Here is a 26939-nt window from a genome sequence, read left to right on the forward strand (position 1 = left end):
GGCATGAGTTATAAAAGTCTAGGGGAAAGTCACTGAGGGTCTGATTGGGTAGGTGCAGAAGAAAAGGAGGGAAGGGGACAGAGAAAAGATATGGCAGGGGATGATGGAAACTGATGGAAACTAATGGGATGTTGAGGGCTAAAGGGAAGAATCAAAGTTGTTTACCATGTTTTAAGATGAAGTGATAGGAAAGATAGGCTGAGCTGCTGGTGGGGGTGTGTGTTAAGATAATGAGTCACTTTTGGCCATGTTGAGTAGGAGGGATCAGTGTAGATACACAGCAGGCAGTTCTATGCCTTAGTTTCCCAGTTAGACCATTAACTCCCTGAGAGCAGGGACCATTGTGTTTGCTCCCCTCCTTTTTTTGCTTCCCCCAAAACTTCCATATAATAGATGCCAAATCAGTACTTGATGGATCGCTCTATTCTTCTCTGAAATGTCCCCCAAGAAAGCCACAGTGTATCACGACTGGAAGGAACTTGAGAATTCATTTGGTTCATTTCATTCCTTTTGCACAAGAAACTGGAGTCCAGAGAGAAGAAATAACTTGTCTGAGGTTGCAGAGAGAGTTAGTGGCAATGTCAGTTGGATTCTGGTCTAGTGCTCTCTCATCTGGGCTAGACTACCTCTTTCTCCCCAGAACTTCCTTTCTGTATTTTATGTCTCCCCACTTCACAAACTTCCCTCACACTGGATCCAAGTTTTTCATGAAAATTCGATATCGATTATATTCCTGAGCTCACCTTCCCCACCCCCAATACTTACTGACACTTAGTCCTCCTCCCCACTCCTAGTATGGGACAACTTTCTGGAGTTAGCCCCCCAGCTTCTCCCTCCCACCCATCCATGGGGTGGGACACTGTCCATGGTCAATGATGCCCTGCTGGCATGGTCTCCCCTTTCCTCTTCCTTTTCTACCATCCTGTTTGCCCTTACTCTGCTTCTGGAATATGCCTCGGCCTCTTCCAGACTTCTGGCAGCAATGGCATCATATTGGGCCTTCACCTCCTCCACAATGCCACTGAGGTCGATGTGGCAGCGACTGTCCATTCCCACGGTCACTGATATGTCCTTCACCTGGGCCATCAGGTCCTGGAGCTCCTGGGTGGAGGGAAAATGGGAGAGAACAGGATTGAACAGAGAGGAAGGATACAGGAGATTCCATTTGGGGTGCCCATCCCCTTTATTTTCTCAGTTCCTCCATTTTTAGTGTCCCAGATAGTGTCCCAGCATGTCCACTTCCATGAAAAGAGAATGAAAGTATCTGTGGTATTTTGAAAAAGTAGCTCAAATACTGAAATGGAAATAGAGGACCTGAATTCAAAGTCTGGTTCTGTATGACCTTGGGAAAGTCGTTTCCCTTTTTGGGGTCTTAGTTTTCTTTTCTACAGAATGAAGGGGTGGGGTTCTAACTAGAAGGCTTCTAAGGTCCTTTCCAGCTAGGAATCCTATGATTAATCTCTCTCACTGCTCAGCTTCCTCACCTAAGGGCTCCTTCCTTGGTACATCTTCTCCTTCCCTCATCCCTCTTGCCCCTAAGCCTTCTACCCTGGATTCCTAGCCCAAACTACACTCTTTTTTCTCTATAGAACCCTTCTCAGATTCACTCCTAATTCCATTTTTTCACTTTCTCCCCATTGCCTCAGCACTGAAGCCTGGCACTCTGCTCACTTGTTTTCATTCTGTCTTTGTATTTGGTCTATCTTCTGTAAGTACATCATGTCTTTCCCATAAGAGTAGTGTCTCCATGAGAGCAGACACTGTGTCTCCTCTTTCCTCAGATCTCAATTAAGGATGGATTCCAGTTAAAGATGAGTTAAACAACAACCATTAATTAAGGACCTACTGTGTACAGAGTTCTGAATTAGGTGGTGGAAAGGGATATGAAATTTATACAATACATACTCCCTCAGCTCATGGAAGTTATAGCTGACTAGAGGTATATGGCTCATTTTTGTTGTTGTACAGTTGTTTAGTTGTGTCTGACTCTGTGACCTCATGGACCATAGCATGTCAATAATACACGATTGTAATAAAGAGATGCAAACGAAAATAGGAGTGAAGTTAGAGTGAGGGAAAGGTCATGATGGCTACCTGGGGGAAATCAGGAAAGACCACAGAGAAAGAGATATTTGAATTGGGAAGAGTGAATGGGGTGGTATAAGTACATACCTAGACACCTAGAAATATATCTTATTTTTTCTAGCTTTGCTCTGAGACTCATATCTGATTTTTATCAGTTCTACATTGTGATTTCTTCCTACTTTGATACTCATGGGTGGTCATGAATAAATTATTTCTCTCTGAGATGATACATGGAGAAGATTAGGTAGGATTCTTTCTATGTTCATGGGGCTGCCAGGGAGCCTGTTTCTCTCACCTGTTCATATACAGTTTTCATCAACTCCACAAAACTCTGTAGTCCTTGGAGTTTGGCCTCCAACTCTGTCCTTCGGAGACACTCAGCATCCAGATCCTGGTGGGGAGGGAGTGATCAGTGAGAAAGAGGATGTGTGTGAGGTACATTGGGAATAAGCTGAGCTGGGGAAGAGGAATAGTGGGGCAGATATTAGGGTTGCCATTTAACTCTATAGTGTGAAAGTGTCTGGCTGGGAAGGAGAGATCCTGGGAAATTAAAGGAAGAGGGAGGAGAAGGGTACATGGGAAGAACCTAAAAGGACTCTGGATAAAAGGATCGAGACAAGAACAGTGCCATATCTACCTGTGCTGTGTATCTCTCTCTGCCTACTCACATATTTGCCTACTTGCTCCTCTATCCTGGGATAAATACTGCTGCATTTTCAAGAGGTGTTTTAAAAAAGTCAGGTGGATCCAATGGAAACTAGAAAGCAGGGTTGGGAAAAATCAAGACATGGACCTGGGGTTTTTAGTCTGGGGTTCATAGACCCTGTGAGATTTTCAGGGGATTCATAAAAATTACATCTTTGTTTTTGCTAATATCTATTTTAAATTTATCATTTCCTCCAGTTATGAAAGTAGGCAACAGATATTATTCTGAGTAGCTGTTCATAGGCTTCACCTGATTGACAGTGGGGTCTATAACATAAAAAAGTTTAAGAGCCCCTGGCCTAAGGGAGCTGGATTCTGTCCTGAGGCCAGACTGGGTGAATAGGAAGGGGCGAGGGGAGTAGAATGGGGGCAATACCTTCTTCAACTGGACAAAGGTGAACTCCATGTCTGTCCGCTTGGTAATCTCTTCTTCGTATCTGAGAGGGACAGAAACATAAAGAGACTCAGCTCCCCTACTGTAGCTACAAATACAGGACTCAGAAACCTCTTTCCCAAGGATTGCTGGGGATAAAAACTGAAATGTTTTTATATCAAGTCAACACAATTAAAATTAGAAGGGAAACAGTTAATGGGGGGAGTCTTTGCAGAAAGTTTCTCTGATAAAGGTCTTGTATCTAAGAACTGTAAGGCATTGATTCAACCACATAATCACAAGAGTCATTCTCTAATAGATAAATGATTAAAGAATAAGAACAGGCAGTTCCAAATCAAGCTATTGACACCCAATTTTAGAAATACTCTAAATAACCCAAAATAAGAGAAATATAAATGAAATATCTCTCAGGTTATGCCTCACAGTCATCAGACTGGCAAGAGTAACAAAAAAGGAAAATGCCACTTGTTGGTGGGGAGGTGGAAGGACAGGCGTACTAATGAATTGTTGGTAGATCTGTGAATTGGTCCAACTGTTTTGGAAAGCAATTTGAAAAACTATACCCAAAAGTCACTACCCAACAATAGCACTTCTAGACATATATCCCCCCCAAAATCACATACAATAGGAAAGGAACCATGTGTACAAAGCCATCTATATAGCTTGTAGAGAACAGGAAGCCAAAGAGATACCCATCATCTGGAAAAAATACGGTGTATGAATGTAGGGAGGAGTAAGTAAGAAATGCCCTTTTTCAGTGAGGGTCAGCACCTTCTCTGCCACTTGTAGTCTTAGAGGGGAAAGGGAACACACATTTATATAATGCCTATTGGATGTCAGGCAGCATGTTAAGTGCTTTAAAATATCTCTTTTGATTCTTATAACAACTCTGAAAGGTAGATTCTATTATGATCCTCATTTTACTGTTGAGGAAATTGAGACAGATAGAGGTTAGACCTTGCCCAAGGTCATGTAGCTGCTAAATGTCTCACTCTAGATTTGAATTCAGGTCTTCTTAACCTGATTCTTGCCTCCAAATCCAGGCATTGGCTGATGCCAACTTCCTGGTTAGCTGAGGGTGACCCTGGTATTGTTTAATAGGTCAATAAACTTGAGCCAGAGTGCCAGGTGGGTAAATCCCACCTTAATGTCAGGACTTTTTTTTTGGGGGTAGAACATACCATTCTCCTTTAGGGACTAAGAAGGAACATTAGTTAAAAATAATTTTTGCTAGTGATAGAAGCTTTTACCTATAATTTTTAATTGCCTGCAACACTATACTTTTAAATATGTTTTATTAGTGCTTTTTGTTTTTACATAGTCATTTCTGGATATTACCATCCCTGCCACTCACCCAGAACTACATTCCTCCCATGTGAAAAATGCTTAAGTATAAGGCATTTTTATAGTGACCTCATCTGACAAGGTATGTAAGGTTCTGCCTCTCCACTAAGGATGAGGGAGATATGTTTCATTATTTGTTCTCTAGGACCAGCTTTACTTTTATCATTCACTCAGAATTTAGTTTCTGTAGCACTAACAAATCTTGTTATTTCTGGGCTCTACCCTTCTTCTGTATCTGGAGCATGGGTATGGTGGGGTGTGGGTAATGAGGGAAAGAAGAGGCTCACTTAGTCTGGATGAATATATGGGTAAGGAGAAGATGGTGGAATTTTGTAAAGGATTGAGTCAATCAACTTCATTCCAAGAGGAATGAAGACAGTCTAGCCAGGGATTACAGGTCCTTTAGGCAGCTAGGTGGTGCAGTGGATAGAGTACCAGTGCAGGAGTCAGGAGGACCAGAGTTCAAATCTCACTTCAAACACTTGACACTCACTAGCTGTGTGATCTTGGGCAAGTCACTTAACCCCAACTGCCTCATCCTGGGTCATCTCCAGTCATCCTGATGAATATCTGGTCACTGGATTCAGATGGCTCTGGAGGAGAAGTGAAACTGGTGACCTGCATAGCCCTCCCTCACTCAAAACAAAGTTAAGTGCAAGTCATGTCATTATTTCTCTGATGGCATGGTCTTCTTCAGCAACGGATGAACACACACAGGTCCTTTAGGCTTGGAGTGTAACCTAACTCTGATGTGGAGACAGACCCCAATCAGCAAAGCCAGACCTGAATCCTGCGCCTCAGAACTTCCCAAGCTGGTGAGAGGAGAAGGGGTGGGGATTCCACTTTCATGTATTTGAAAAACTGTCACAAATTCTGAGCTTGAGAGATGGAGGAGAATGTAGCAGGACCACCAGACCTCCCCATTCCCAGCTCTATCTCATCACATCACTGGGGGCAATCCCTCAATGTCCCCATCCTCAATTCTCCTTTCTTCCTATATATCTCCCCCATTGTCCAGGTTCATTCAGGTTCCCCATTTGTGAAATGGAAAAGGTAGACTCGTATTACATATTTCCATAATAGGTCAAGAAAGAGTTAATGACCCTGACAACAGGGTCACTTTCATGTCTCTTCCCCCATCCCCATCCCTACCCTATGACTCCCCTAACTCTTGGAAACTGGTGAGTCACTCCCATCATCCAAATTCTCGGCCATTAAACTTCATCAGACTTTTCTTTCCCTGGGACTCCCTGACTTCCTGCAGCCCTGCTTCCTCTGGGAAGTCCTTTCTGATTGTACACTCAACCTGGTTTTCAATCTCCTTTCACTGTCTGTCTTTAAAGCATCCTTCCCTAGAGGTCCTGCCATCTTACCCCCTTCTCCTCTTCAGTGACTCTGGCTTCACTCTGACTTAGCTGGGCTAATCTGCTCCCAGCACCCTGTTTACACCTCAGTCTCTTTTCACATCCTTTCCCCTATTTCCAGCCGGTTTCTTCTCAGCTCTCCTCCTCCTCTCCTTACTCCAATCCTATCCCTGTCTCCTTCCCAACCCTGCACATATTGCATAATAACAATATTTCTTTAAGTTTTTCAAAGTGTTTCCCTCACAACAACCCTGTGAAGTCAATAGTGTATGGTTTCTCTCATTTTATGAATGGGGAAATTGAGCCTAATAGAAGTGAGTGACTTGCCCAAGCTCACACAGCTAGAAGAACTAGTCTAGACTTGAATCTATATTCCATGACTCAAAATCCAGGGCTCTCTGTATCATTCTGTGCTCTTCTCTGGGAAGTCTTCCCTGATTGATTCCATTGATGACCATCTTTCCAGGTCTGATGTCTTCACTTTACCCTGGACCACTCCATGTTTGTGGCTTAGTTTATATAGCAGGAGTTCCTCAAGCGCACAGGTAGAGTCTCCTCTAGAAGGATAGAATTTTAGCCCTTCAGTCCCTTCACCAAAGCTAATTCTTTAGGAGTTAGAGACTAACCTTTGTCTTAGACTTTGTGGTTGTTCAATCATGTCAGATTCTTTGTGACCCCATGCCAGAATGGTTTGCCATTTCCTTCTCCAGCTCATTTTATAGATGAGGAAACTGAGGCAAGCAGGGTTAAGTGACTTGCCCAGTGTCACACAGCTAGCAACTGTCTGATGCTAGATTTGAACTCAGGACTGATTCTAGCTCTATACTCTATCCACTGCACCTAGCTGCCTGCTGTGTTACTAGTTACTTTGTTAGTTACTTTGTCAATTAATTGAAGCCAGAAGTACTTAGGGCTAAGCAGCAGGAAAGATCTCCTCATAGACCAGACAGAGAAATGGAGTGGGGGAGCCTCTCTTCTTGGGGAGGCTTTCTTGAAGGACGGGGACCAGACAGATTGACCTGTGAAGGGCTGTCCTTGGACATTGCTGCTGCTTTTCCTTAGTTTCCAAGTGTTCTTTGCTGGTCTTCTGGATGGAATAGGGACCCTATCTGATGGATGGAACTAGAGATGGGACAGGACTAGGTTCCTGAGTTCCCTCCCCATCCAACACTCCCTGATCTCGTGTAACTGATTCCCCTTGGGACAATATTTGCTGTGGAGCCTAGGCTGACTCATAAGCTATTCTCCCTCCCACCTGCCCTTTGACACTCAGTCTGCGGCTGCTTCAGCTATGATCTCTGCATGACCCTGTAGAGATCTCTGGTGCTCCCCTTTCCCTCCTTTCTGGGCATTCTTCAGATGCCCTGAAGATTAGAGCTGGGTGTGTACCCTGGGATCTTGTAGCTTCAGAGTTGCCTGAGAGATGGGTACCTCCTCTTTTCTATAGTTTTCTCCCCTGGAATTCCTGTATCGTCTTCTGGTGATAATTATAACCAGCCTTTCTTGCCATGCACCAGGTACTGCCCTGGACCTGTGTCACCAGCTGGCGTGGTTCCTCAGGCTCTAGGGGGAACCCCAGTGGGAGGACCTCCCCACAGCCTTGACCTTTGCCATCTGACAACTGTTCATAGATGCATACCTAAGAGAGAGAAACCAGGTCTACAGGAAATCAGGCTTCTGGTCAGAGAGAAAAGAATTCTCCTTGGCTGCTGCTCTTGTATCCTGGGTTCCCCTAGGAGATGCTGTGGGGGACAAAGCCCTGAGCTGAGATTCCTAACTCTTCCACTAACTTATGTACATGACTGTGGGCAAGAGTCTTAGCTGATGGGCCTCAGTTTCCCTATAAAATGAGGGGGTTGCAGTGTCTTTTCAGTGACTGTCCCCCATGTCTGGAATGCTTTCCTTCTTCACTTTCAGCTTTTGCCTATGTAGGCCCTTCAGTATTCAGTTCAAATCCTATCTTCTTCAAGAAGCCTTTCCTGGTCCCTACCCTCTTCCTCCAGTCCCTTCTTTCTAAGACTACTTTCCATTTACATGTATATATACATGTATATATCATGTGTAGGAACAGGTCAGTGGCACAGTGGATAGAGTGCCAGACCTGGAGTCAGGAAGACCACAGTTTAAATTGGGCCTCAGACACTTCCTAGTCAGCTGTGTGACCTTGGGTATGTTACTTGACCCCTTTTGCCTCAGTTCCCTTGTCTGTAAAATGAGTTGGAGAAGAAAATGGCAATTCACTCTAGTATCTTTGCTAAGAAAACCCCAAAAGGGGATCACAAAGAGTCAGACACCACTGAAAATGACTGACAACAGCAACAAATATCATGTATATACAAATGTGAGTTCTCTGAGACCAGGTTCTGTCTTTGGCCTTTCTTGCTATCCTCTGTACTTATACTGTGCCTGGCAGTAGTAAGTGCTTAGGAAATGTTGGTTGACTGGACGATTTCTGGTCTGGGTGGGAAAACTTTGAGGATGTTAGCTACAAACACTCACCTTGAGGATGAGGAGAGGTAGAAAATGGGGGAGGAGAAGACACTGTCAACATGTGGGTGGGGTTAATGCAAATATGGTACCCAAATTGCAATTTGTGGGGCTGCATGATCTGGGGATGATAATGAATGGCAGTGTGTTGTAGGCTTCCCCTCCTCTCTTAACAATAAACACTATAGACTGTTGGGATCTGGGACGCACCAACATATTCTATAGCTAATTGTGAGAAAGGGAGCAGACTCAGTCAGGTCAATAGGGTCAGGCCTGGGGATCACTGGGACCATGGCCAGCCACACCACCTTCTCCTACTCATGGATATGCATCCCCTGAAAGACTGAGGATCTGCCAGACTTTCTAATTTTTAGGAGGTCCCTCACCTGACCTTCATTATTACCTACTGCTGAACTGTCATCATATCTAATGCTTTATTTTTATGAGATCTTCTCATATCACCAGATCATAATATCATGGTGGTCATCTAGAAGGGGGCAACTAGGTGGCACCATAGTGCAGAGACTGCTGGGTCTGAAATCAGGAAGACTCATCTTCCTGAGTTCAAATCTGGCCTCAGATATTTACCAGCTGTGTGACCCTGGGAAAATCACATAACCTCAATTTGCCACAGTTTCCTCCTCTGTCAAATGAACTGGAGAAGGAAATGGCAGTATCTTTGCCCAAGAAAATCCCAAATGGGATCACAGAGAGTCAGACATGACTGAAAACTGACTGAACAATATTTGGAACACCCTCCCCTCTCCTGTTCCTTTTACAGATGAGGAAACAGGCTCAGAGAGATCTGGTTCTCTTCTTGCCTGATTTCCTAGTAGGCTTACCCCAATTTCCTTTGGGTTTTCTGACCAATTACTCTTTTGTTCTAGTGTCAGGGACATGCTGTTCTGAGAGTCACTTATCATCCTTCCTAGTTCCCAGTTCCAACAGGAGACCTTAGGTTCAGTAGAGGTCACCTGGGAGGGATCCGACAATTTAGACCTGGGAGGGACCTTTGTTTTTGTTCAGCGATTTCAGTTGTGTCTGACTCTCCGTAACCCCATTTTGACAAAGCTACTGGAGTGATCTGTCATTTCCTCTTCTTCAATTAATTTTACAGATGAGGAAACTGAGGCAAACAGAGTTAAGTGACTTATCCAGGGTCTCACAGCTAGTAAATGTCTGAGACCAGATTTGAACTTAGGTCCTTCTGAGTCTAAGGAGGTGCTCTAATCACTGAGCCACCCAGCTGCCCTGGAAGGGACCTTAGTGATTATAGTTCCACCCCTTCATTATCTAGAGGAGGAAACTGAGGTTCAGGGTGGTGAAGTAATTTACCTGAGGTCATGTAGGGTTCTTCACCTTCTGTCTCCCTGTTCTTCCCTTCCCGGTTCCTTCCTAGTCCCTCCTGACTGAAGTATGGCTTCTCCTCTAGAAGTCTAGACCTTTACACTAAAGCTGAGCTGTAGGGTAGCATCTGACTTGGAGGCAAAGGCTTGGCCTGGACAGCCTATCCAGGAATCTGAGATTCTACTAGGTTCTCTGATAGAATAAAGGCAGTATTAGATGTGGCCAATATGGGAATTTGCTTTACTTGATTTTACATATTGGATCCAAGGGTTTTGTTTTTCTTTTTCTTCTTCTCTGTGGAGGGCGGTGGGCAGTGAGAAGGGAGATGGGGAGAAGGAAAAATGAGTGCTTGATAATTAAAAATAAAATTTAATTTAAAAATAAGCTGTAGATTTCAGTAGAAACCAGGGGCAAGTCAGGCAGAGACACAGGTTGGTCCTCATGGATACACAATATCTCTACTGTGTGCACTCTTTCCCCTTATTGTGGGTTTCACCCAGGACAATGTCTGCGAGGAGGGGGAGATGGGGCATAGGGTCAAGGTCATTGAGCTCTTTATGGAAGAGAAGGGGAGAAGGTCATGAATGTGACTGAACAGGACAGAGGCAGACACTAAAGGAGTGATTGCTTAATGTTTCCAGGAGCTGCTGCTTTTGCCTGGAAGGGGGTGCCTCTTGTGGGTAGGGTCTCTCCTGTCTGCCCAGCTAGCTGCTCATTGGACGGAATGTTGAGTTGGCTTAGAGCCACATGGAGACTGCCCAGGAGGGGACGGAACTTGGACGTGTGGGGAGGCAGGTCTGACTTTTGGCCCCTTCTCCAGGTGAAAGGGAAGCAATTGTTCTCAAGCCCTAACCTCCTCAGGGTGGCCCCAGCATGATGTGAAAACAGCCTGTGACTAGGAATCAGGAATCCCAGCCTGGCCTCAAGCTCCCTGTATAAATAAACTTGGGAAAATTGCTTCCCTTCTTTGGGCCTCATTTGGAAAATGAAGTCCTTTTCAGTTCTGATATTCTACAATTCTATTTTCCATGGACCCACTTCCTGGATGGAAAGCCCAACTGGGGTGACCCTGACTCTTTGTCCTTCCTTCCCCCACCTCAGTCGAGATCCACAAAAAATCTTTAATTCAATTTGCTGCCTTGTTCCATCCCCACCTCTTCTTCCTCCCCATTCCCCAACTTGTTTGCTTGTCAAGAGCAAGGGCTGATCTCATCAGTTTTATGAAGCCAAGGATTAGCCCCTCCCTGTTCTGTCTTGGGACCTAGCCCAAAGTCACCTAGGCACCCCCTCCAACACGCATAGCAACCTGGGGGGTCTGGGAGATACAAAACATTCCCCACACCTACCTCTGGCAATCTGAGCTCTTCTCTCTGGGGAGCCCTGGTACTTCTTTCTCATCCCATCATCTGTCCTCCCCTTTCCCCTTATATACTATGGAACCCAGCTTGGAAGAACCTTTCTTGGACCTTGAATGCTCTGTGGGATGTTAGATAAAACTAGACAAGAAACCATAGGCCCCCATGCCCAGTAGGGTGTAGAATTTGGTAATGAATCTAATGGACCAGACCAAATAGAAGCCAATCACCTAATCTGTTTTTTTTTTAGATTGAGAAGGGACCTTACAGATCTAGTGTGGTAGAAAGCCTGATGGACATTAGGCAGCAGGCCTTTGAGAAATCAGGTAGAAAACTGAGTGAAAATCAGGGAGAGGCTAAATGAGAAATCAAACAGCTGAACAGAAACTAGGCAAGAGGCCTAATAGAATTCAGATAAAGACCTTATGGAATTAAGGTGGAGACTTCAAGAGAAATCCCACAGTGAACTTTGGAACTAGGTGACAGATCTAGGAGAAATGGAATCCCTCTGGTCTTTCCTGTGGGGTCTCTCTGTACCAGTCTCCATTCAGTTCTGTGTCTGAGGGTGGTTGGTAGGAACTCTGAAGGTGGTGAGGTCAGATGTTGGGGAGAAGGTAGAATATTAGGGCTAGTGAGTCAAGAAGGCTATAGGGTGAGAGTGTTGATGATACTGGGCAGGCTGGGTAGGATCATAGAGTCTTAGGCCATCAAATACAAGGATTTGAGGACATGAGGAAAGTGTCTTATGGGGAAACAAGGAAAGTCACTCAGACTTCTAGACTTTCTAGGACTGTACTGTTTTGCCACTGAAAAGTCTTTCTTGGATCTCTTGTTATCTGTCCTGGCAAGTCAGCTCTTACTATAAGGACTAGTTTATGAAGGAGCTTGGACTAGCTTTGCTGCTATAGATAGCATTAGAATAGGGTAAGAGGCTGGTGCCCTTGCAAGGATTATTAGCAATTGCTGCCGCCATTTTGTCCACCATATTAATTGCCTTGCCTTCCTTATTGTGGTAATAAAAAGAGTTTTGGAGGAAATTTGGGGTCCAGAGTAGGATGCCTGGGGACCCTGAATTGAGGCAGAATAGTTAGGGACTCAGGCTGCTCCAACCTCCATAGGAAGTGGGAAAAAAAAATCATGTTTTGGGCCTCCCTGTCCTTAGGGAGAGTCAACCCATCCTAGGTCACAGAGCAGAGACTTACTTGATCTTGTATTCTTCCACCTTCCCCATCATCTGTGTCAGGTTGGCTTCCAGTTGACTCTGCTCCTGGCTCACCGTCTTCAATTCCTGCTGCAGGCGATTCAGGTACTCCTCATACATGTGGCTGAAGTCAACTGAGGTGGATTCTTGCTCCTGCAGAAAGCTCCATCGGGTTTGCAGCAGCTGGTTCCGCTGCTCCAGGGACTGCACCTAGAAGAGTTAGGGAATGGGTGATGAGGGGACAGGCATCTGGGGCTAGGCTGTTTGGTGGGATTTGGGGAGCTCTGGGTCCAAGGTGAGGAGAAAAGAAGTTTGAGTTCAGAGGATTTGAGACATGTCTCAGATTATACATTCACTAAAAGACCTAAGATTTGAACTCAAATTTGGCTCCAAATCCAGGTGTCTTTCCATTATCTCTTAGTTCCATTTGACAAGCACATAGGGACCTGAGAGATTCTATTGTCTAACTTTTACCTGAATAGCAACCTGCATGAAGGATCTCTGACAAGTGACCATCCACTTGTCCCCCAGGGATAGGGAACCCTCCCCCCAGGCAGCTCTCAGGAAGTTTTCCCCGACATCCCCCTGAAATCTGCTGTTGCAACTGCTACTTGGATTTGCCCTATGGGCAAAGCAGAACTTATTTCACATGACGTACTTTCAGATATTTGAGGATAGCAATTATGTTCCCCCTCCAAATCTTCTTTTCTTCCTTTCGATATCCCTGGTTCCCCCCATTCATCCGCCTACCAGATGGTCTCCCCACCTGTTCCTTAGCTTTGTTCTTCCTAAAATGTGGTGTCCAGACAAGTCTGAATAGACCATTATGAACATGGTTCCATCAGGACAGAGGACACGACATGGGATTGTCAATGCTTTTCTTGTTTCCTGGGTACTCTCATTGCCCCAGAAGCTCTTGGCCCAAGCTTGGACATCCCTTTCTTTGCTCTAGAGACAGAGATATGATTTTCAAAAGAAAACTTTACTACTAGTGAAAGCAAAAGAGGAGAAAATTCAAGTCTTACAGAATTTTCTTACAGAGTTACACAGCATAGGAATCTTATTCCAAGGCATTCCTATTTCAGGTGTTGCTAAGGTTCATCAGGCTGAGTTCTATCTAACTCATCTCTCCCCCTAAGGAGCTAGGTAGCCCAGTAGATAGCTTGGTCCTGGCATCTGGAAAATCTGAGTTCAAATTTGACCTCAGACACTTACTGGGTGTGTCCCTGGGCAAGCCACTTTACTTCTGTTTGTCTCAGTTTCCTTAACTATAAAATAGGAATAAAATAGTACCTATCTTCGAGGGTTGTTATAAGGATCAAATGAGATAATATTTGTAAAGTGTCTGGCACACAGTAGGCACTTAATAAATGCTTGTTCTCTTTGTTTCCTTCCTTCTTCCCACCTGGTTTCATACTTCCCTTCCTCTGAAGCATATCTGGCCTCCTGATCTGTCTTTGTGCTTGTATCCTCAGGACCTAGCACAGTTGCTAGACACATGATAGGTGCTCAATGAATATTTGTTGATTGATTGGTGAATCTTAGGGTTCTGTGAAAATGTGGTTCACTATTATGATTCAAGTTCAAAGCTGAAGCCCTTTCACGCCTTCCTCCCCAAGTTCTAGACTCCATAGTTGGAAGTTAAGCCCTCATTATTCTATAACCTGAACAAGGCTCCACACCCCCTATTTCCCCACAATCATTTGGACAAGTGCTTCTCTTCACATCCTCCAAAGAAACAGCCTTTCCCTTATGACTGGGGACAGAAATTGCATGTTCATTTTACCATATGCTTGTATTATTAGAAAATGCCTGTGTATTATGTATGTATTGCCAATCCTTTTGTGGGAAGTGTGTGATGTCCAGATGTCATGGTGTGACAACTATACACTAGTGGGGGCTCCTGGGGCAGCATTGCTCATGAAGCAATGTCATGGCTACTAGAAGTCAGGAATCAGAGATCTAGAGCTCAGAGCGGCCTCTGGAGGCCAGCTATTCCAACCCCCTTCATTTTACTGAAAAAGAAAAGTGAATTTCAGGGAGGTTAAGTCACTTGCCTAAGGTCACAGCTAGTAAATATCAGAGGGAAGATTAGAACCCATGTACCATGCTGCCTTCTCTGAGTTCTTTTCCTTGAAATTGGCAGTTAGAACCAGAGACATGGCAAAGATTCCTAGAAATATGAAGAATTGTGATGGGATAATTTAGGCTGGATGACTGTCAATTCAAGATCCCTGTCATTCTCCATGGATCTAAAGCCTGAGACTGTGGTCATCGAAGATTATGTCTGGATAGACAAGGGGGTCAGTGAGGGGTGATAGCCAGCATGCTACCATTGCAAGACAAGTTCATCTTGGGCAGAGAAGCTTGGAGATAGCTTCTCATCTCCCCAGGCTTGTTGCTGCTCTTGGTATGGGGTTCTGTCTGATTTGGTGCTGGCTTCCCTGGCCTTGGACCATTGTTGTAAATTCCTATCTCTGTCTCTGTCATGGTCCCTTGGATTCCAGTTCCTACACTTGACTAGCTGTATGAGCATGGGAGAGAGAGGAACAGATTGTAGTCCTGAGACACTGATGAGGGAGGAAAAGGGGGTGGTGGTAAGACCCCCCCCTCAAAGACCAGGGTACCAGGGGCAGGCCGCCTGGAAGGAATTCACAGACTCAAGCATTGTTGAGATCAAGGTAAAGATTTATTACAGTTTTCAGCGGGCAAGAGTTCTTAGGGAACCTGCAACCTTACAGGGGCATATGTAAAGTTTATATAGAATATTATATAGTGAAGCATGTGACAAAAGTGCTAATTAGGTGTTTTGGGGTGGGATTAGGGAGTGATTGATTAAGGAGTGGTTAGTTCTTAAAGGAACATGCACTTTTGGTATCTACTGAGCAGGTATTGTATCCAAAAATTCATCGGAAAATAGCCCAAAGGGGGCTACCTGTAGGTGTTTTAGGTTTTAGGCATAGAATGTCACTAAGTCAACCAACAGTCAGGGGGCTGGCTCAGAAATACCAGGTTGCTCTCATCAATGTCTTGTTAGACAAGGTAAATATAAGGGAGTATACATATGTCTAAGTCTAGGATACATATGATTGGTCAGTAAGTAGTAGATGATGACCCAGTGCACAGCCAGTTCAATCAGTGCATAGTTGGTTCATACTAGTAAGTTCTATAGGTGCAACTGGCTGCTGTAGCAGGAAGGGAGATAAGGGTTGTTGCTGGGGCAGGCTGTGTCATTGGGCTGGGGAGAAACTGTCTGAGATAGTATTTTGAGGTTAGGGAGAAATGTGATTTTTAAAGAGAAATGCGATTTTAAAATTGGGGCCCAAGCACATGCACCCAAGCACCCCATCAACACCACTGATGGGGGCTTCCGGGGACTAGTGATAATCGATTTGTCCATTGTTAACAGCTAGGTGCTGCTGCGGTATGGGAGTGGAACTGGGGTAGAATGGAGGTGACTGGTTCTCACACTTGTATAGGAATAAGTTTCTTTTCCTTTTCCCCTTTCCCCTTCCCCTCTTCCCTCTTCCTTCCCTTTCTTTCTCTTCCTTTTCCTTATCTTCCTTGGGCTGGCTCTCCAAAAGTAGTGGCCAATGATGGGCTCAAACCTAGTGCTAATTTGCTTGGAAGTTTTTATCCCAGGTGGCTCACTCCTCTGGAAGCCTGGTGGTCCTGCTCAGGGCTCACCGTATTAGAGCCAGATGTATTATGAACACCTAATAGGCTTTAGCCCAGCTGTAGCTCAGAATTCTCAAACTAAAGAGATCCACTAAGCTTTAGCCTCCCCCAGGAGCAAGGATTAGCCCCAGCACTGGACTGGAGATTATCTCTTAGCCTACTGCAGCCTGGACCCTCAATTTCCTCGTCTTTAGAATGGGATTGATAATACTCACACCATTTGCTTCTGTTCATAGGACTTAGAAAGTCTAAGCCTGGAAAGCACCTTAGAGATAATGGAACATTTTACAGAGAGGAAAGATGACTTGTTGAAATTCACAAAGTTGATAAGTTTCAGGGTCAGGACTCAAATCTAGGTTTTCTAACATCAAATCTAGTTTTTCTTGTTGCTTCCAAAAAGTATTTTGTAATAAACTTTAAAGGCTACATGAGAAGGCCAGGTAGCATAGTGGATAGAGTCAGCTTGGTAATCAAGGAGACCTCGATCCAAGCCTTACCTCTGACCATCCTGGGGCCGTATCAAATGACTTAACCTCTCTGTGCCCCAGATGGCTCTCTGGCTATTTGCAGCAGAAAAGGTGCTGACCTGCATTAGTGCGGAGAGTTCATCCCTTGGAGTTCCCTACATCAATGATATCACAAGACTGGCTTAAAAAACCCCCCAAAACCAGTATATAAATGTGGGCTATGATTACTTGGTTGCTGCTGAACTCTCACTTGACCTGGATAGTATCCCTTCTGCTCTTGGAGGTGGACCACACCCTTTCCCTAGGAGGATTCCTTTCCTTGGTGTCTGCCTGCTGATGACTCCTCCCTGCAGCCTTGCCAGCCCCATGTCCTCCTTTGGTGCTGGACATTGGACAGCATGTACCAGTCTGCAAGACTGGCTAATGCAACATCTTAGGAAAAGACTCTGGGCCAGAGCTCAGTACTTGATCTTTCTGGGATCATCTGCAAGCTTTTTTCTTTTAGTTACCCCTTCTCTAATGTAGGATAAACTCACTTAAGCCTCACTTCGGGTTGTATCTGTAAATGGAAAAGGAAGTATCCAATGGTGACAGTGGGGGCAGAGGAATACAGAGGGGAAGTTAGATAAATACAGAGGCCCTGAGAGTTAGGGGGTGCTGGTTGGCATGTTGGAGGTTACAGAGAAGGAACAACAGATTCTAGGAGGGATTCGGTATTTGCCTTGTTCTTCTTTCCTGACTGGAGACAGCTACCAATGTTTCTACTATGTGTCTATGTATGTATATCTATCTATCTATATATCTATCTATCTATCTATCTATCTATCTATCTATCTATCTATCTATCTATATCTATATATATATCTGCGTGTTAGTCCTTTGTTGATGAAGAAGACCACGCCATCAGAGAAATGATGACATGACTTGCACTTGACTTTGTTTTGAGTGAGGGAGGGCTGTGCAGGTCACCAGCCTCACTTCTCCTCCAGAGTCATATGAATCCAGTGACCAGATATTCATCAGGATGACTGGAGATGACCCAGGATGAGGCAACTGGGGTTAAGTGACTTGCCCAAGGTCACACAGCTAGTGAGTGCCAAGTGTCAGAGGTGAGATTTGAACTCAGGTCCTCCTGACTCCTGCACTGGTGCTCTACCCACTGCACCACCTAGCTATCTATATATATCTACTATATATGTAGATATATATAAACTATATATTTACAATGATATCTCACCATACTATATATCTCTACATATATCTACTATACACACATACATATATATACATACACACACACACACATATATATGTACATACAATAATATCTCAACAAGTACAGATTAGGAAGGTAATGTGACATGGTGGAAGGAGCTCAGGGTGTAGGGTGAGTGGACCTGGGTTTGACTCTTGGTTCTGTCACTACCTACTTCTGTGACCTTGGATGATTCAGGTCATTTCTCTGAGCCTCAGTTTCCTCATTGCAAAATGAGGGGATTTGAATAGACACACTAAGGTGTCTTCCAGATCCAAATCTGTGATTCCAAAGGTAGGTTCTCACAGAAGACAGAGGAGATGCAGAGAGGGGTGGCATCAGTCCGGGGAAGCTTTCCTAGGAAAGTGTGTGGTAGAAGAGGCTGTGAGGAGAGGAGGCCATGAGTGGGCATATTGAATTGCCCATCATATCTAGTGACATGAGAGACAGAGAGGTGTGGATCAGGGATGAGGAGGAGGCTGAATTCGGGAGTCATTAGGCAAGGCTGGGAAGCTGTGAGTTCCTGTGACCTTTGATCACTAGAGGGGAATCATCTTGCAACAATACTCAAGGATGGCTCTGTCCTGGGCTCTCCCAGGTTAGTGGGGAAAGATTGTAGTCATTAGAGACTGAGGATGGGGGCTGCTGGGGACTAGAGACAGTGGACCTGCTCTAGGACCAGGTGCTGCTGGTGGGGGTGGGGCATGGGGGCTTGTTGGAGGACCAAGCTCTTCTCTCTTTCAGGCAGGGGCTGTTTCTGTACCTTCTACATCTCGAGCATCTGTAGATGCTAAAGGTCTGGAGAAGGAGATGGCTGTTTTTCCTTGCGTCTCTTCAAGATGCTGATTTGTCTGTATCCTAAGCACTTGCCATTTTCTATTTTGTACCATAGCTCTTTGTGTTTACATTTTATCTCCTCTCCTAGAAAGGATGAAATCAGAGCGTATTTTATTCATCTTTGCATTCTAGGACCTGCCGCCCTCTGAGCTGTGAGACTATGTGGAAGGCACTTATTTTCTCTGAGCCTCAGTTTCCTTATCTGTAAAATAGGAATAATAATTGTGGGACCAACTCACAGGGTCGTTGTAAGACTCATATGAAAATAACATATATACAGTGCTTTGCAATTTTTAAAGTTTAACGTCTCTAAGGCTGGGTGCCATCCTCGACTCCTTACTCTTTCTTACCCCCTTTCTCCTCACAACCAACCTGTTGCCAAGCCCTGCCGATTTCACCTTTCTCTCCTCTTGACACTGCCATCACACTGGTGTAAACCCTTATCACCTCACATCCTGATTACTCCAAGAGCTTGCTGGAGGATCTGCCTGCTACAAGGCTCTCTTTACTCCACCCACCATTTAGTTACCAAAGTGATTTTTCCTAAAGCTCAGATGTGACCCTGCCATCTCCTTATAAAATAAATTTCAGTGGCTTCCAATCACCTCTAGTGCCAAAGTCTGCTGTTTGACGTTCAAAGCCCTACATAACCTTTTCCCCTCCTACCTTATTTTTTCACCTTACTCCTAATCACATATGCTCCAATCCAGTGACCCTGTCCTTGCCACTGTTTCATGAACTAGATCTTGTGGCTCTGGGCATTTTCTCTGGCTGTTTTCTATATCTGGAATGCTCTCCTCCTCAGCTCTCTCTATTGGCTTCCTTGATTTCTTTTGCAGTTCTTATTACTCCTTTGTTTTTTAAGAGGACATCACACAAGTTCCAATTAAAATCCCATCTTCTATAGGAAGCATTTCTCAACCCCTCTTGGTTCTTACCCCTTATTTCTCAATTTTTCCTCATATGCTTCTCAGTACATATGTTTTCTCTTATTTTCTCCCCATTAGACTGTGAACTCCTCAAAGATAGGGACTATTTTTTGCCCCCTTTTCAGGTGTGCTACTTGGGACAATTAGATGGATAGTAGATGGAGTGTAGGTCCTAGAGTAAGGAAGACTCATCCAATCTCAGATATTTACTAGCTGTGTGACCCTGGGCAAGTCACTTTACCCTGTTTGCCTCAGTTTCTTCATCTGTAAAATGAAGGAAATGACAAGCTACTCCGTATCTTTGCAAGAAAACCCCAAATGGAGTCACAGAGAATCAGACATAACTGAAACAATTTAATAAGTACTTATCGATTAACTGACAGTCCAGATTGCCATAAAAATATCAAGTTATTATGACTAGGAATGTCTGTCTGAACTCAAATGTGAACCTGTGACAGTTCCAAATCAGCAGCTATCTAACAAGACATTATGAAGGTCAAATTAATCCCACATGTCGGGATTAATATCACTGATATCAATAATACAACATATCAATTCAACAAATATTTCTTAAGCACATTTTATGGGGCATCACCACATTGTGCTAGGTTCTTTGAATCCAAAGAAGGATAAAATGAAGTCCCTGACTTCACCCTTTCCAGTCTGGGAGAGAAAACATGGACGCAATCAGCTGAAGTGAAACAGAAAACAGCAGTAAGTGCTGACATCTCCCAGGCCTCCAAGGGTAATGTTCTGTCCGCGACTCTGGAATGCTAATAGCGCTCCATTCTCCTTTCACTCATCCTCCATTGTCCTGATGAAAAACTAGCAGATAGGGATGGGAACTGAGCATTGGGAATAGGGCTAAGCACAAGGGTTCAGGAATAAACCCAAGCTTTGCTCTTGGGACTGGCGATGTGACCCATGTTATCCTGTTAGCAAGAGGTAGATTTTCTTCATTCTGGGCTGGGAGCAGGCCACCTCTTAGGCTTGTCACCTGGTGACACCTGGTGACACCTGGTACCCGGTCTGTCAGGATCATTCTATTTTATCCTCTGTCTGCCCAAGCTGTTCTCCCCTCTTGGTTTACCACTTGTCTCTTCTGAGGTACATTTAATTTCCCAGTACTGAAGACTCTGTAGATGATGGCTGCTCCTCAGCTGCCTAGTGTCTGTCCTGCCAAGTGACTGCCCAGAATATAAAAACTGAGATTCATAATCCTCTCTCTTCCATGTTCTCTTTTGAAATCCCCTAAACCAAACCAAGACATGGGAGGAAGTGGGGTACAGTGAAGGCCAGAATAACTGGGTTCAAATTTAGACTCTGACTCTGACTTGTGTGACCTTGGACAAGTCAACGTACCTCTTTAGATCTCAGTTTCCTATTTATTAGAAGAGGGGGTTGGACTAACTGGCATGTAATGTCTCTATGCCAGGAAAGTTATGGGGACAAGAGTCAGTTGATGCTATTTGATTATCTTAACCTTCTAGCTTCTGGAAAGTTCTATGTGAGATCTTTGTCAAGTCTACCTTCTGTAGTGGTCATAGCTAGATTAGTTCATAGATATCAGAAAATGTGTGTGTGTGTGTGTGTGTGTGTGTGTGTGTGTGTGTGTGACAGAGAGAGAGAGACAGAGAGAGAGATGACACAGAGATTCATACACACAGACAGGCAGAGAAAGACTGAGGGAGAGGGAGAGGGGGGAGGATGGAGGAAGACACAGAGAGAGAGAAAGAAAGAGATAGAGAAAGAGAGAGAGAGAGAATGAATGAATGAATGAATGAATGAATGAATTTGGGGAAGGGTGGAGTGGAGGAAGGGGAATTACTTCTCCTACTACCATACTGATCTCCCACCTTCCTTACCTGGGCAGGAGTCCCATGTTTATGCAGTGGGTGGGGAGGGAGGAGACATGTAAAGCTCTCTTTCCTCCACCCATGGTGTATAGACAAATCTTCCCTCCCAGAAGTTTTGCCTTCCATCTAACCTCAGGCTCTTATGTTGTAGCCCCAGTTAATTTTACTCATGAAGACAGTGTGAATGAAGCCAAGTGCTCCAAAGGTGAAGGGACCTCTAGTCATAGGATTGGGAGGCCATTTGCCCCCTTGAAGAATTCTATGTTGTCATAGTGGGTGGGGAGGGATGTGAATGTCTGTCCCCCACCCAGGAACTCCCCAAAAAATCTTCTTTTCTAGAGGCCTCCTCCCTCAATGCCCGTGCTGGGAACAAAAGGGCTGGGAAGGGCAACTAATCCAGAGCCAGATGAGGTGCCAGTTTAGTTGTCTCCAAGAGGCCAAAGGAATTTACTCCAAACAGGGATGGGCTAACCCTCTGGGCCTCTTTCACTAAGGTACATACCCCTGCTCCCCAGCCCTAGGCTCAGCTCACGTCCTGCCTGGGTGGTCCTTCTCTGGCCTTAGGAGGATACAGGCCAAATGAGGGAGCTCTAGGGAACTGGGGAGACTTGCTCCCTGGGGCCAAGGTGGGAAAGTGATCTTTGTAGACTTTCTTGGATTTATGCCCCTGAACGCTTTGTCCCATAGCCTGGCCTTCTGCAGAAAGGCTGTCTGTCTATGAGATTGTGTGTGTGTGTGTGTGTGTGTGTGTGTGTGTGTGTGTGTGTGTGTATGTGTGTGTGTGTGTGTATGTGTGTGTGTGTGTGTGTGTGTTGGGAGTGGGTAGGGGATTTAGAGTTCTCTTTACCCAGTTCCCTGCCCTTATCTGACTGTACTCTTCATTCTGTGACTTCCTGGCTTGGCAGCTTTGCTAGGCTGTGAGGTCCTCTCCCTGCTCCACCTGCCTGGAATGACCCTGGAGGATTCCTCTATCTCTTTGCTTCTAGGTAGGAATGTGCTTTGTTCAGGGAGGTTTGGCTGCTAGCTATATATAGTTTGCCTGCATGCAGGGGTCTGTCAGTCCTGGTATCCAGACCTTCCTCCTAATCCTGGAATTCCTTAGGGACTAGTGGAAATGATCTCAGTCATCTCTGTGCCTGCAGGCAGCCCGGAGGAGAGGCCAGTGCCTCTCTGTCCCTATCTGTACAAGTGGACATTTCACAATCTCGTTCTGTTTCCTTTTTCTCCTGACAGACCTTCTTACTGTCTTACCTCCCTCAATCCATTTCCTTTTGCCTGGCCCTCTGGGAGCCCTAAGACTTCATTCATAGACCATTCCCTCCCCACCTCCCAATAGTGCCCTTTTCAGTGACTGACAGGCAGGGTGGGTGTGATGGAAAAGCCATGAGAGAATATGAATTGGAATCACTGCCCTACTTCTTCCTGCTTCTGTGACCTGGGACAAGTCACTTGACCTTAGGAAGCCTCAGTTTCTTTATCTGTAAAATGAGAGCCTTGAATTCAATGATCTCTAAGATCTCCTCTGGCTCTAAATCTATGATACCTCAAAAGATAAAGTCTTAATTTTCTGATCTGTAAAATGGGGATAACAATATCCCCATTTTGCAAGTAGTACCTACATCCTAGAGTGATTATGAGTACATACATTGTGCTATGATCCAACCTGTCTCAGTTTTCTCTTCCCTAGAGGAAATAATCCTTGCTCCCTCTGATTTTTCTCCTAGCTTTCTTATCATCCCTGACGCTCCCCTCTCTTGCTCTTTGTCCTCACCCCTCTCCTAATGAATTCTGTAGCTTTTAATTCACCTTGAAGTAGCCAGATGGCACAATGGATACCGTGCTGAACTTGGAGCAAGAAGTTCTAAGAGTCCTAATCCAGCTCTAAGAAGTCCTGAGTTCTAATCCAACCTCAGACACTTGCTAGCTGGGCCACCAATGGGCATGCCATTAATCTCTGCCAGTTTCCTCACTGGTTAAATGAGGGTAATTGAACACCTATTTCCCAGGGTTGCTGAGGTAATTTAGGTGAAGTGTTTTGCAAACCTGAAATCACTATATAAATTCTAGTTGTTATTTTAATCATGGGGTAAGAAATAGGGAATGGAGGGTAAATGTCTCAGACCCTTCACATTTAAAAGATGGTAGGAATTGATTAGATTGAGGGTGGTCCTCTAGATCCTTAAGTGCGGCCCTTTGACCAAATCCAAACTCTATACAACAAATCCCCTTAATAAAAGGATTTGTTCTATAAAATGGACTCCACCAAAGGGCCGCACTTGAGGATCTAGAAGGCCACATGTGGCCTGCAGGTTCTCCACCTCTGGATTAGATGATTCTTAAATGTCTTTTAGCTTTATCATCTGTGCTGGCTCCTTCCTTCCCTCCATTTTGCATGAACCTCCAGCAGGGACTTCATTCCAGTTTGCAGTCTCATATCCGTTCCCTTTCCTTCTTAGTGTTCTGCAGCTTTTTAGTATCTCCGTAGTGTTTCTCCAGACTTGTTCCCTTCCCAGCACTCTTCAGGAAGGTCTTTCCTGACTATCACACCACCCCCATTTCCACTCCCAACCTACAGTGAGTTATTATTCTGTCCAGTTGCTCTGGGTTCTGTCCATTTTCCACATCAGAATCTGGGGGTGGGGCAGGGACCTTTCTTTGCTGACATCTAGGATGGAGCTACACATTCAAAGAAGAAGGAGAGGGAGAAGAGCAGTCAAGGTAGGAGGTAGACAAGCAAATTGTCTTTCCAGAGTTATAGAATCAATGGGGCCCCTTCTTGGCCAAAGGCCAACACTCATAACCCTGAAGAGAACCTTGGAGCTGTGGGAGTTGAGGCCATAACTTCCCGGAAAAACATTCCAAAGGCAGTTTCCTCAGTCCCAGCTTCTGGGGTGCCTTTTGGGGTCATCCTGCCCAGCACTCTATAAACAAAATTCCAGCTTCCTTTTTCCCTATGGCAACAGCTCAAAGTGATATCAGCACCGGCATTCAATGGAGACAAGTCACCCACCCTGGCCAAATGACGTAGTTTGGTGAAGCAATACTTTTCAGGGATTAAACCAGGATTGGAGAGCAGAGCTGTGCAGGGACCTGCCTCCCCTCTACAAAATATTTGTCATTGGAGGGAAATTACAGTTCTGGGGCTTATCAGTTGTTAGGAGTTGGCAGAAAGTTCTCACCTAGCTAGACAATTGTTTTTCAGGCAGGCAGCTGGGGGGAATAGTGGCTAGAAGACAGGGCTTGGATTCAAAATAGATCTAAGTTTGCAACTTGTCTCAGAAAGTTAGTAGCCATGTGACCCTGGAGAAGTCATTAAACCTTTGTCAACCCCATCTGTAAAATGGAGATAAGAATAGTACCCACCTCACAGTATTGTGAATATGTGAGGAATATATATATATGTGTGTGTGCATGTGTGTATATGTATGTGTATATATGTATATAAGTACATATGTAAATATGTGTATACACACATATTTTATATATGTATGCATGTATATATATATATATATATATATATATATATATATATATATATATAGAGAGAGAGAGAGAGAGAGAGAGAGAGAGAGAGAGAGAATGAGAGCATTTTGTAACTCTCAAAGAGTTATATAAATAGTAGCTATTACTATAGCTGGTCATCTTTTTTTTTCTGCCTCGAATATATGCAGAAGAGACTCTGAAGAGGGAGAAAGGACTCTCACCCAGGATGCACCCTTTGGGGACCAGACAGAGAATTCTGGATGAAGGCCAGAGCTGGAGAACGAAGGAAAGATTAGCCAGAGAATGCTTTTGGGAAATGGGGGGGGGGGATAGTGATATCTGGAGCTGGAAGGAGAAAAAAATGGCTTCTTAGCATGAGGGCTCATGGTCTTTGCCCTAAGGGACCAGATCAGAAAGGGGAATCAGAACACACAAAGACAGATTAGTGTCAGAGAACCAAATGCAGGCCAAGGATGGGGGTGCTGAAGATACCCAGAGCCCAAGTGAGGCTGAATTTCTGCTGTAATTTCAGCAGAGCTGGAGGCCTGGCTAGAGAGCCATGGAACTGAGAAGCCATGTGCAGGGCTGTCTCCTATATCCCAGCATCACCACCAACATTCCTATCCCCTGACATGCCTGGGGCAGCATCCTCCTTCTGGCTCAGGCTTCCTGGGTCCACCTCATCTCTGCAGGGAATCACAGGGGTTGGCCAAAGAAGAACAAAAAGGATACTATCCCTCCCCAGGATTATGAAAAAAGGATAGGAATAGATCCACCGGCTCTTAAGGGATGGATGGGCAGAGACTGGGGTTTGGGTTGTTCTTTGGCTTTCTTGACAAACCTCTACCTCTACTTTTACACCACAGAACAGGTCAGGACTTGGAGTCAGGAGGACCTGAGTTCAAATTCCACCTCAGACACTTACTGGCTGGGTGAACCTGGGCAAGTTACCTAACCTCTCTGTTCCTCAGTTTTCACAGCTGTTAAGTGAGACCCATATGTATAAGAGAATCTGATAAAGGAGAAGGGACTTTTTGACCCAGGATGTGCACTTTGGGGAGCAGCTCTAAGTCGAATAAATGCTCTTCCACTCCTAGACATCCTTCAGGGACAGTGGGTCCTGTCCTTTCTTGCTAAGTGCTTGGATGGAGTCAGGAAAGTCCCGCCCCTTCTCAGAGGTTAGCTCAGCTGAGTATCCTGCCTTCCCATTGGCTGGTGAGGGATCCTAGGGGATGCTCAGAGTCAGGGTAGTGGGGAGGAGGAGCAAGAATAAAAATAAACCCACTTGATTGTTCCCGCGCATCCCACTTTGCAAAGTGTCCAAGTCAGCCAGAGACCAGCGGCGCTGTCCCTTTATCGTCAAATACGGTTACAAAAGAAGTTGGCTCAGTAAAAGCTGCCTCCTCTTACCTTCCCAATCAAAGAGGCAAACTTATCGTTGAGGGTCTTCAGCTCCTCTTTCTCCTGATTCTTCTGCTGCTGGATGGCGGGGTCCACCTTGATGTCCAAAGGCACCAGGAGACTGGGGTTCACGGTCACCTTCTGGAAGGTGCCTCCTGACTCGCAGCTGGTGAGACTGCGAGAGCTGAAGCTGGGGTTGGGGCTGGGCTCCCCACAGCCATTCCATCCCAAGGAGCCTAGTCCAGTGCTCCATACTGAGGTTACACCGCTGCTGCTGAGGTTACTGAAGCTGACGCTGGACTGGCAGGCCATCTTGCCCCCCCTGGGGGGCAGTGAGACCGGGCACCCAAGGGAGCACCCTGGGTGAGAGGGATGTGGCAGCAGGGGTCTGCCAGTCGTCTCCTGTCTCTACCAGGCAGGAGGGAGCTGGGTAATGAGGAGCAAACACCTGTTGTACTGTGCTCATTACCTTTTCGGGGAGGGCGTGACGCCTCCCAGCCAGACCAACCTGTTAGATGATGTTGCTCTCTCCCTCCTCCCTCCCTCCCCCTCCAGATCCCTGAATCCTTCCCCTCCCCTCCTGAGGTAGTTTGCTATGAGTGGGTTGTTAGACTCCCAAACAAAACCCAGGTCAGGCTCTGAAGGGGGTGGAAGGGAGGGGAGGAGTCTTAAGGTGGGTGGGTGGGAGAGAGGAAGGGCAGACACAACAAGGAAGGAGAAAGAGAGAGAAGCTCTCACCACAGACCTCAGT

General features: G+C 45.2%; 1 protein-coding gene across 1 annotated transcript in view; it reads right to left on the bottom strand.

Moving 5' to 3' along the window:
• KRT80 (keratin 80) overlaps nucleotides 1-26713 on the bottom strand; it is a 33784-nt gene extending 7071 nt beyond the window's left edge. Inside the window, exons 1-5 of the mRNA XM_072654731.1 lie at nucleotides 26198-26713; nucleotides 12284-12492; nucleotides 3167-3227; nucleotides 2381-2476; nucleotides 937-1101 (exon numbers count right to left, since the gene is read on the bottom strand). Of these exons, the coding sequence (XP_072510832.1) occupies nucleotides 937-1101; nucleotides 2381-2476; nucleotides 3167-3227; nucleotides 12284-12492; nucleotides 26198-26500 (834 nt within the window). The 5' untranslated portion in view covers nucleotides 26501-26713. The remainder of the gene's footprint in view (nucleotides 1-936; nucleotides 1102-2380; nucleotides 2477-3166; nucleotides 3228-12283; nucleotides 12493-26197) is intronic.
• Nucleotides 26714-26939: the final 226 nt, after the last annotated feature.

This window comes from Notamacropus eugenii, chromosome 3 (assembly GCF_028372415.1).
Source record: "Notamacropus eugenii isolate mMacEug1 chromosome 3, mMacEug1.pri_v2, whole genome shotgun sequence".
Taxonomy (NCBI): Eukaryota; Metazoa; Chordata; class Mammalia; order Diprotodontia; family Macropodidae; genus Notamacropus; species Notamacropus eugenii.